Source organism: Carassius gibelio, chromosome B9 (genome assembly GCF_023724105.1).
Source record: "Carassius gibelio isolate Cgi1373 ecotype wild population from Czech Republic chromosome B9, carGib1.2-hapl.c, whole genome shotgun sequence".
NCBI classification, from domain to species: domain Eukaryota; kingdom Metazoa; phylum Chordata; class Actinopteri; order Cypriniformes; family Cyprinidae; genus Carassius; species Carassius gibelio.
In genome coordinates this window covers 25,348,090-25,358,883 of record NC_068404.1, presented here as the reverse complement: position 1 = coordinate 25,358,883, position 10,794 = coordinate 25,348,090, and the positions used below count along the sequence as shown (strand labels likewise).

The 10,794-nt window shown below is 35.3% G+C and overlaps 1 protein-coding gene across 5 annotated transcripts in view; it reads left to right on the top strand.

Annotated features, from left to right (window-relative positions):
- Nucleotides 1–10,794, top strand: part of LOC127964686 (histone deacetylase 4) — a 202,155-nt gene that overhangs the window by 176,425 nt on the left and 14,936 nt on the right. For all 5 annotated transcript variants that reach the window (XM_052564965.1, XM_052564967.1, XM_052564964.1 and 2 more), the window contains 2 exons: nucleotides 2,494–2,612; nucleotides 4,512–4,645. In XM_052564965.1, coding sequence (XP_052420925.1) covers nucleotides 2,494–2,612; nucleotides 4,512–4,645 — 253 coding nt within the window. The remainder of the gene's footprint in view (nucleotides 1–2,493; nucleotides 2,613–4,511; nucleotides 4,646–10,794) is intronic.

The window sequence follows — 10,794 nt, the reverse complement described above, 5'->3', positions numbered from 1 at the left end:
TTTTCTTTGTATGTATGATTACTTGGCTTGTTACCGACATGTGGTGAAAATGTCATGTCGACAGCACCTTTAGAAATATATTTACTGAGATGAATAGTGACGTGTTCAATACTTATTTTACCTGCTGTGTATATGTATATTTTTACCGTAAACTGCTGCAGGGAATCTTTATTAACAGACCATTGAAATGGAGCCTTACACAAATCAACTACACCTACACTGGAGCAAAGAGCGCCAAGCCACCCGCCCAACCAAGTCCAGTTATATATCCAATTTCTCCAGCTGCAGTTCAGAAAGAGAAATCTGCCATCTTAATATAGCCTCACAGCTGTGAGCCCAGAAGGAATGCAGGGCCTGGCTGCAGTCATAAACTCAAAGTCAGAATATCCTCCGCCTAATCAATGTGCGTGTCGTCTTCTTCCGATGTGAGCTTTGATGACCCTTAAAAAGTCTGATCCCTATTGCCAAGACAAACTGAATTGGAGGGTGTGTGCATGTGCATATGCATAGATGTGTGTGTGTGTCTTACAGACAGAACGGCTGGGATTGTTTTCACAATCACACACCCCAGTCATGTTGTCATACAACCTCTGAGCTCCAGGCCGGCGAGTCCAACGGCTGTCTGTGCAACAGGCAATCTTGGTTTAGGAATCGCAATTTCACCACAGAATGGTCCATGAATCATGCTGAATCTACTTTTGCTTCTTGGAATTTAAATGTCTCTGCTCTTCCCATGATGGCAACCGGTGTTTTGGGGGAGTTTGGACTATATTTAACATACAAAAGCACTGCTTCGTCATCTTTGGGTTGTTTGCCATGAATGTTTTAAGGGATTGTTCACACAAAAACTAAAATTGACATAATTTCCACAGCCTTATGTCATTCCAAAGCCTAATGCCTTGTGAAACACAAAAGAATGCCGCGTTTCCACCGAAATTACCCAGAACTTTTTTTCCCCCCAGACCTGTTGCTTTCTGTGTTTCCACCATGGTGTAAAGTACCGGGAAGATTAGGCAAGATTAGTCTGGTGACGTAAGTCCATGCGTGTTTCTCAATACAAAGTTCGCTGATTTTGGACGTGCATCCTCGGTAGTCCAGACTTTGTGCATTCGACTCGGGAGCCCCTGCCGGGACCTATGAAAACGTCATAAAGACATCATTAATGTAGTCTATATGACTTCTACATTATTTTAGAAATCATGGAATAGCTTTAATTGAACATCAAGTTACCAGTCATTGATAATCTTGCTTAAAATGTCTTTTATATTTTTTATTGAATGGGAAAAAGAGCGAGAACATTCAATTTTCTGTTAACTTTTAATTAAGAATAGCAGATCTCAGCACTTTCATTTTTTTATATGAATGTTGTATTTTAAAATTTAGCGGCAATTTTATTATCAGCTTGCACCAGCAATAACCCTCATTTGGCAAAAAAAAAAAAAAAAAACGTGTTAGGATTTACTAAAGATACTCAGTGTGGAAATCAGCGCCAAAAAGCCATGGTCTGTTATTTTGCGACTTACCTTATTGAATATGGATTTGTAGGAATTTCCCTTTCTATCAGTAAATTTATTAGAGGAGAGTATTTAAATTAATTTGTGCAGGCGATAATTTGCACTGGTTTTTATGGAATGAGATTTTGCACTTTGTCAGTAAATCACCTGCATAATTGTCCTCTCCCATCGTTGCTTTTACAAAATTGCCCTCTAACGCTAATTTGCCCCATTTAGTAAATCTGGCACTTAGTCTTGCAAACTTTCAACCATACCATTCTTAAGACCTAGACTTTCCATTTTAAACCATTAAAATCTGTAATAAAAATGTGTTTTCCAACTATGATAATCTAAAGAAAGAGTCGATGTATTAAAACCATTCTTTGCTTGAAAATTATTTTTGTCAGTTTTCGCACATGAAAATGAGACGCGAAGAAAAGAAAGAACAATTATGGTAAATGTTGCGTGTTAACAAAGTCGAGCTGATTTTTTTGTTGTTTTAAATAAAGCAATGATTCTTGGAATCTGTTTTACAAGGAAATACCATTTCAGTCTTTCTACTTGAAAATGTCATGTTTAATTCAATGTTTCTTGCCATTTCTTAAATTATTTATGACATTTACTTGCAACTTCTTTTTTTTTTCAGTATAGAAAAGATTTGTTTAAAATGTAATTCCCATCACAGAATTCTGTTAAACACAATGCGTAATATGTCTTATAGTGGACAATGTGATGGGAATTGTCATTTTTCATTTTCATTGTTATTAGAAAAAATAAACTAGCGAAAATGTGAAAGGTTAGTCTTAAGAGGTTTTATTTTCCATGTCCAGAGAGGTAGAAAAGTGCCCAATAGTTGGAAAGACTACTTATAAATATCTCCACCCAAGTAAATAATAAAGGATCGGAAAAACTGATGGTGAATAAATATTGAGAGAACTTTCGTTTTTGGCTGAACTATTCTTTCACGAACTCACATGCTCTTGTTTTTGTGTTTTTGAAGGACGGTGGTGATGCCAATTGCGAACGAGTTCGCTCCAGACGTGGTGCTGGTTTCTTCAGGCTTCGACGCTGTGGAGGGGCATCCACCACCTCTGGGAGGATACAAGCTCACGGCCAAATGTAAGTGCTCTGCGTTCCCCTGTACTTAGGGAGATTCTCGTGGGATGAAGCGGTTGGGAGCAAAAAGATGAGTCACTGACGTGGAAGTCAGCCTTTGTCCCACTCCTCTCTCTCTCGCTCGTTTCTCATGTCGAAAAGCTTTCATTTCAGTCAAATTTATCATGTGCTAATACCACAAAAACAAGAGACCACACTCTTGTGTGCAAAGTCTAATCCCAGAAGGGAGGGATTGTACCAGTCATCCTTTCTCATACTTCCAGATCCCTGCTGTTTTTCCTTCTTTGTTCCCATGTGTGCGTAATATCAAGATGGCATTCCAGGCTTGTTTCTAAATCAAACATTTAATGATTGTACAGCATTTGTTGTTGGGGTCCAAAAGGCTGCTTTTATCCTGTTTGAGGGATCATAAGGCCGGCTCTTATAGATTACATCTCCTGGTGAAAGCTGTCCATATGTCAGTGCTGGAAACGAAAAGTAGAAACACAGTTCTTTCAAAACATTTGCCCAGACTCTAAAGAAAGACACGTTGTCCGGTCTGAATTTGCACCATTCTTGCATCTAAATGTAACTTTAAATCAGATTCAGTCTTCAGCTGATCTAAGAATGGCTCGATGATCTGTGACGGCATTTGTTTTTCATTTATCTGCTTACCTTAAAGGAACAAGTCACCCATTAAATAATTCTGATGTTATTTAGTCACCCTCATGTCGTTCCAAACTTCTTGTTCTGTTTTTGTCTTGTTTAATATGACCGTTCATAGTGACCAAATGTCATGTGATCTCTTAAAAGAACAAAACAAATCATAAAAATAGGCTGCGTTATTTGTATGCCATATTTGTGAAGTCATATGACAGCTATGTGGAAGAAACTAAATGAAATGCATTTGTTATTCGCTGAATAGGAGGCCTTAAGATAAAATGTTTTTATAGTTAACCAAAACTAAAACCTTAAAAGAAAATACTGAAATATAATATTAGCACTGAAATAATAGGACTGAAATATAATATTTAAAACTAAAATGTATTTCAGCGAATTGTCAACGTAACGTTTTTCATTTTTATTTATTTTAACTTGGAGTACTAAATTAACTAAGACAAAAATATATATATATATATATATATATATATATATATATATATATATATATATAAAGTTGTTAATAATAAATAAATCTAACCTTGTTCAAAACTTTAATAGTATATGAATGATTCTTAAAAAAAAAGTAATTTATACATATATATTTATTGTTTTATGACCACAAAGATAATTGAAATAAAATGCATTTTTATGATGCTTTTATGTGGTCAACATTAAATGTTCTTGTGTGGAAAAAAGGTGCATAAACATTCTCTAAATTTCTCCTTTTGTCCATCCATACAAACTTAGAGTTTAAAATGACACCAGGATGCAAAAATGATGATGGAGTACTGTCCCTTTAAGAGAGATGTGCACAAGCGCTTTATGTGCACTGCTTTATGTGCAGCAGATCTCCAGCTCTGCTGCAGTTAGTGTTGTATCAGGTTCTCAGTGGTTGAGCTGAGCTGGATGGTTCCTTCTCTTACATGCTGAAGAACGTCTCATTCGTGCCAGTGAAGAATTAAAACAAAATAAAATCATCTAGGACGGCCTTGAATGTGAATCTCTGGGGAAAGGAGGTATAGTCCGATGCATATATTCAAACAAAGATCAAAAGATGCCTGCAGCCAAAATACTAAGCCACATTTATTAAAATTAAACCTGCCTCATATTATACGTTTAGGCCCAGTAAATCCAGAGTGCTGTCTTTTTAACAGAGAGAATGTGATGTAATACTCTGGTTCCTTTGATCAGAGGCCAGCCACCGGTTTCTGAGCGTGCTCTATAACCCCCTCTTGTATTTCCTGTCTCCCCCTTTGGCAGGTTTTGGCTACCTGACCAAGCAGCTGATGGGGCTGGCCGGCGGCCGGCTGGTGCTGGCGCTGGAGGGGGGTCACGACCTCACCGCCATTTGCGATGCCTCTGAAGCATGTGTTTCTGCTTTGCTTGGAAACGAGGTAAGAGCCGACTGGAGATCAGACGGGGGGTGACTCAGGGATGGACAGGGCTGTATGAATGGAGGAAGAGAAGAAGTGACAACATCCTTCAGTGTTCGAAAATATTGATTTTTTTTTATTCAGATTTGACTTACCCTGAAACACTGAAAAGAACTGAAAAAATAGTTGGGAGTTAATTTCCTCCCTTTCATTGTTTGGATAATCAGATAGTCCTGCCATTTGATGATGCCATTTTATGCAACAGAAATTACAAATCTAACCTGCCTACACTTTCCTTTCTTGTCAAAAGTTTTATTTTCATTTGATTGTTTTTAAAATAAATTATCGAAAAATATATTTTATAATTTTTTGAAAAAATACATTTACAAAAATTCTATAATCACACACAATTTAGTAGAAATAATTTTTATTATATATATATATATATATATATATATATATGTGTGTGTGTGTGTGTGTGTGTGTGTGTGTGCGCATTTGTGTTTATTTATAACAAATATACACAGTACATACACATATTTACATTTACGTTTATGCATTTAGCAGATGCTTTTATCCAAAGTGCCTTACAGTGCATTCAGACTAGAATATTTTTATTTTTTTACCAGTATGTGTGTTCCCTAGGAATTGAACCCACAACCTTTTGCACTTGTAACGCAATGCTCTACCACTGAGCCTATGCATATATTATGTAAACAAATGTAAACGATTAATCGTTTGACAGCACTACTTTATATATAACTTATTTTTAATGAAAGGTGCAGTTTATTATTTTTAATATTTAACATTTAAGATGAGACTAATTTAAAGCAAAAAAAGTCAAATTATTTTTATAAGTTAAAAATTCGACACAATCCCCAGTGAAAGAGTTGTCTAAGCTAGGCATAATTGTAGATTATAATATAATTTAATATATAATAATTATAATAGATGTCAGGTGGACATCATTTTACAGTGTCTTACACCATGAATTTTGTGTTTTAAAGGCGGTGTGCCAAGTTATAAATAGTTAAAGTTTTACAAAAAGATCTCGAGCACCATTGTGTGTCATCTACTTGGCTTTGAGTGCAAGGAACATGTGTTTGACACCCTCATTTGTTTTGCCCAGTAATTCTGCGAGCTGATTTAACAGTGAGGATCCATCAGGTGAACTGAACCTCTGTCTCTCTGGGCCCCGTTTCGTCAAGCTCTCTCCTCTTTCCTCCCACCCAGTTTTTGTCTAGGGTGTCACAGACTAGATGTTTGTCAGGGTGTGTAGTTAGCAGCACTCCCTTTGTGCTGGCCAGCCACCAAGGTTCAGCCGACACGGTCATAATCCAGCCTGAGGATGGGAGGGAAAGAATAGCAAACGCTTCACTGTCCGCACGCACACAAACAAGACAAATGAAGCTGTAGGGCGTCATTTATCTGCTTGTCTCTGTGTCAGAGGAAGAATCATTTCTTTTATGTTTCCATCTCTCATCTTCACTGCTGTTCTTTCTATTTATCTTCTTTCATTCAGAGCCTTCCTTTCAGTTTCTAAATCAAACTAGCTCTCATTTTGGCTCTTCCTCGCTGTCTAAACAGCTCACTAAATCTAAATGAACCTCATACAGTATTGTTCAAAATAATAGCAGTACAATGTGACTAACCAGAATAATCAAGGTTTTTAGTATATTTTTTATTGCTACGTGGCAAACAAGTTACCAGTAGGTTCAGTAGATTGTCAGAAAACAAACAAGACCCAGCATTCATGATATGCACGCTCTTAAGGCTGTGCAATTGGGCAATTAGTTGAAAGGGGTGTGTTCAAAAAAATAGCAGTGTCTACCTTTGACTGTACAAACTCAAAACTATTTTGTACAAACATTTTTTTTTTCTGGGATTTAGCAATCCTTTGAATCACTAAACTAATATTTAGTTGTATGACCACAGTTTTTTTAAACTGCTTGACATCTGTGTGGCATGGAGTCAACCAACTTGTGGCACCTCTCAGCTGTTATTCCACTCCATGATTCTTTAACAACATTCCACAATTCATTCACATTTCTTGGTTTTGCTTCAGAAACAGCATTTTTGATATCACCCCACAAGTTCTCAATTGGATTAAGGTCTGGAGATTGGGCTGGCCACTCCATAACATTAATTTTGTTGGTTTGGAACCAAGACTTTGCCCGTTTACTAGTGTGTTTTGGGTCATTGTCTTGTTGAAACAACCATTTCAAGGGCATGTCCTCTTCAGCATAGGGCAACATGACCTCTTCAAGTATTTTAACATATGCAAACTGATCCATGATCCCTGGTATGCGATAAATAGGCCCAACACCATAGTAGGAGAAACATGCCCATATCATGATGCTTGCACCTCCATGCTTCACTGTCTTCACTGTGTACTGTGGCTTGAATTCAGAGTTTGGGGGTCGTCTCACAAACTGCCTGTGGCCCTTGGACCCAAAAAGAACAATTTTACTCCCATCAGTCCACAAAATGTTCCTCCATTTCTCTTTAGGCCAGTTGATGTGTTCTTTGGCAAATTGTAACCTCTTCTGCACATGCCTTTTTTTTAACAGAGGGACTTTGCGGGGGATTCTTGAAAATAGATTAGCTTCACACAGACGTCTTCTAACTGTCACAGTACTTACAGGTAACTCCAGACTGTCTTTGATCATCCTGGAGGTGATCATTGGCTGAGCCTTTGCCATTCTGGTTATTCTTCTATCCATTTTGATGGTTGTCTTCCGTTTTTTCTTCCACGTCTCTCTGGTTTTGCTCTCCATTTTAAGGCATTGGAGATCATTTTAGCTGAACAGCCTATCATTTTTTGCACCTCTTTATAGGTTTTCCCCTCTCTAATCAACTTTTTAATCAAAGTACGCTGTTCTTCTGAACAATGTCTTGAACGACCCATTTTCCTCAGCTTTCAAATGCATGTACAACAAGTGTTGGCTTCATCCTTAAATAGGGGCCACCTGATTCACACCTGTTTCTTCACAAAATTGATGACCTCAGTGATTGAATGCCACACTGCTATTTTTTTGAACACACCCCTTTCAACTAATTCAACTAATTGCCCAATTGCACAGCCTTAAGAGCGTGTATATCATGAATGCTGGGTCTCATTTGTTTTCTGAGAATCTACTGAACCTACTGGTAACTTGTTTGCCACGTAGCAATAAAAAAATATACGAAAAACCTTGATTATTCTGGTTAGTCACATTGTACTGCTATTATTTTGAACAATACTGTAAGTGAGCGTTTTGGAGCAGTCTACATAGGCAGCAGCTTAATGCATACATCCTCAGATGATTTCAGTAGAGCTTGACATTAGCTAAGATAAATATGTGGTACTCTAACCAGCAAAAAATACTATAGTACAACCAAATATTAGGCCTGTAATGCTCCCTAGACTTTTGAATCTCCATCTCTATACTTTCTTGGAGATTTTGAGCTGTCTGTCTGGTTCACCCCTACTCTCCCCATATGGCAAAAACATACATACATATATGTAGGGCCCTACGAAATCAGTTTTAATTTTTTCCTAAATTCGTTAGAATTTTTCTTGACTTTTTTAAATAGTTAAATTAAATTTGATGAATCAAAAAGCATGTATAATTAATTAAAATCATGAAATGCATACATTTTCACATAATTTTTTTTTTTAAAGTTTAACATCTTTTAATAAAAACTGTTAATGCGCGATACAGTAATTGTCGGAGTTAACTGATTAATGTGTTAACGCGATAACTCGTTAACTTGCCTAGCCCTAATATATTTACATTTAATAATATTAATATTATTGCTATTACTAATTACAGTAATGTACCAACTAAAAATAATAACTAAACTCCACTTCTTAAAAAAATCTATATATTTAATCTTTTTTTTTTTTCGTTACTATAATATTTTTAGTGATCATATTTTCTCATATATTGTGGCCATTTTTTTATTGTATTTTAGTTACAAAAGTAAACAAAAAAAAAAATTCATAATACGGTTATAAACATGTTTCCTTTATTCTTGAAGTACATTTTGTAACATTGGTATTTGAAAGTTAAAATATATTTTACATTTAAATATATATTCCATTGACACTATTTAAACATATTTTAACTGATATTATTAACAGATACTAATCTTTTATTCTATATGTCACTGTGGACCACAACACCAGACTTAATTGTCGATTTATGATTTATACACCATCTGAAAGCTGAATAAATGAGCTTTCCATTGATGTCTGGTTTATTAGGATCGGACAATCTTTGGCTGAGATACAATTATTTGAAAATCTGGAATCTGAGGATGCAAAAAAAATCTAAATACTGAGAAAATAGCCTTTGAATTTGTCCAGATGAATTCTTAGCAATGCATATTACTAATCAAAAAATAAGTTTTGATCTATTTACGGTAGGAAATTTACAAAATATCTTCATGGAACATGATCTTTACTTAATATCCTAATGATTTTTGGCATAAAAGAAAAATCTATAATTTTAACCCATACAAAGTTTTTTTGGCTATTGCAAAAAATATACCCTAGCAACTTAAGACTGGTTTTGTGCTCCAGGGTCACATATATAATATTTAAAGTTAAGCATGCTGAAGTATAAATTATTATCTCCCCTCATATTTTTTTTTCTTCCTTTGTTCATACTTTATAATAACTTTTAACAGTTATATAGTTTCTAATGACCATTTTCTATCGTCTCTGTGAGCCCTTTATTTTTAGTTTTTCTGCTATTTACTGTAGTGAGAGATTCCTCATGATATGAGCTTCTCAAACAAGTTATGATTAAAGTAAATAGAATTAGAAATAGAAATCCGGCGGAGATCCAAAAATAAGAATAGATTACAGATCTGTAACAGGGACCTTCTGCAGCTCCATGTGTAAAGTGGCTTTTGTTTAGTTTTATTCGTATATTTAATATGGTTTCTTCACAAGAATTAATACAGTCCTCATGGTGTCTTTCTAAAAATAGAGTGGTCAGTCATGTTTAGTTGATCTGTTTGACAGAGGAACATACCAAAACAGTTTTAAGTGAAGTGACAGGCTTTCAGTGTGTTCGAGAGAGACTGAACAAGGAGAGCAGGACCTGTTGAAACCATCCACACAGACCCAGTGAGCCTCTAAAACACGTTCAATAGCCCGCGTGGATCCCGACATTTACACTTGCGCTGGGTTTCTACGGCTTGGCTTTGCTGAGCGCTGGGAGTTTGTGTGCGGAGCTGGACTCTTACGGTCAGATGAGAGGACAGGCCTCGCTCCTGCTGTTACTGAAGCTCTAGAGACAAGCCTGGAAATACGCTCCTGGAACAGTAAAAGTGAGCTGGCTCTACTCCGTTTCTGAGGATGAGAGGAAAATAAACAGGATAATTAGACAGCACGATGGAGCTTGTGTGCTCTCTGTGTCTTCTGCTCCAGGAATTAGGCGTATGTTGATTAGCGCTGGCACTAGTTGACATATTTGGTATACCACAGTAATTTCAACTCTTAAAGTACAGAAAAAGTCATATTATAGCTATTTAAAAAAGTTTTCAATTTAAAATATATTTTATTAAAAAATTACTGTATTGCTGTGTTGCAAAGCAGAAGTTTCAGCAAATATTATTCACAAAATATTCATCTAAATAAGAGATATTTTTTCCACTAAAAAGAAAATAATATATCAAATCTGTGCTCTACAATACAGTAAAAATACTTTAATATTTTATTATTATCTTATTTATATTAACCTGTTCTGTTTATTCAACCCAGAGCTCACCTGATTTGTTAACGTAATATTTTTCATTGCTTCCTTTATTACTACAATAACAGTTATATATTTTAACTTTTTATTTGTTACTAACTGTTAAATTATTATTATTATCATCTTGTCATCTCATTATTAAAATAATAGATCAAGTAATATTTGGATATTTAATATGGTGTAATATTTCTTTTTCTAATCATTATTATCGTTATTTGTATTTATATATTATACTAATAATGTATATTAATATAATATAGATAAGATATATAGAGATAGAGGGATAAAATATACTATATATATATATATATATATATATATATATAGCACCAAACAGAAAACTACATAACTTTAAATCAATATATAAATACAGGATTTTTCAGGATTTTTTTTATATATTCTGATTTACATCTGTGTAGTCAC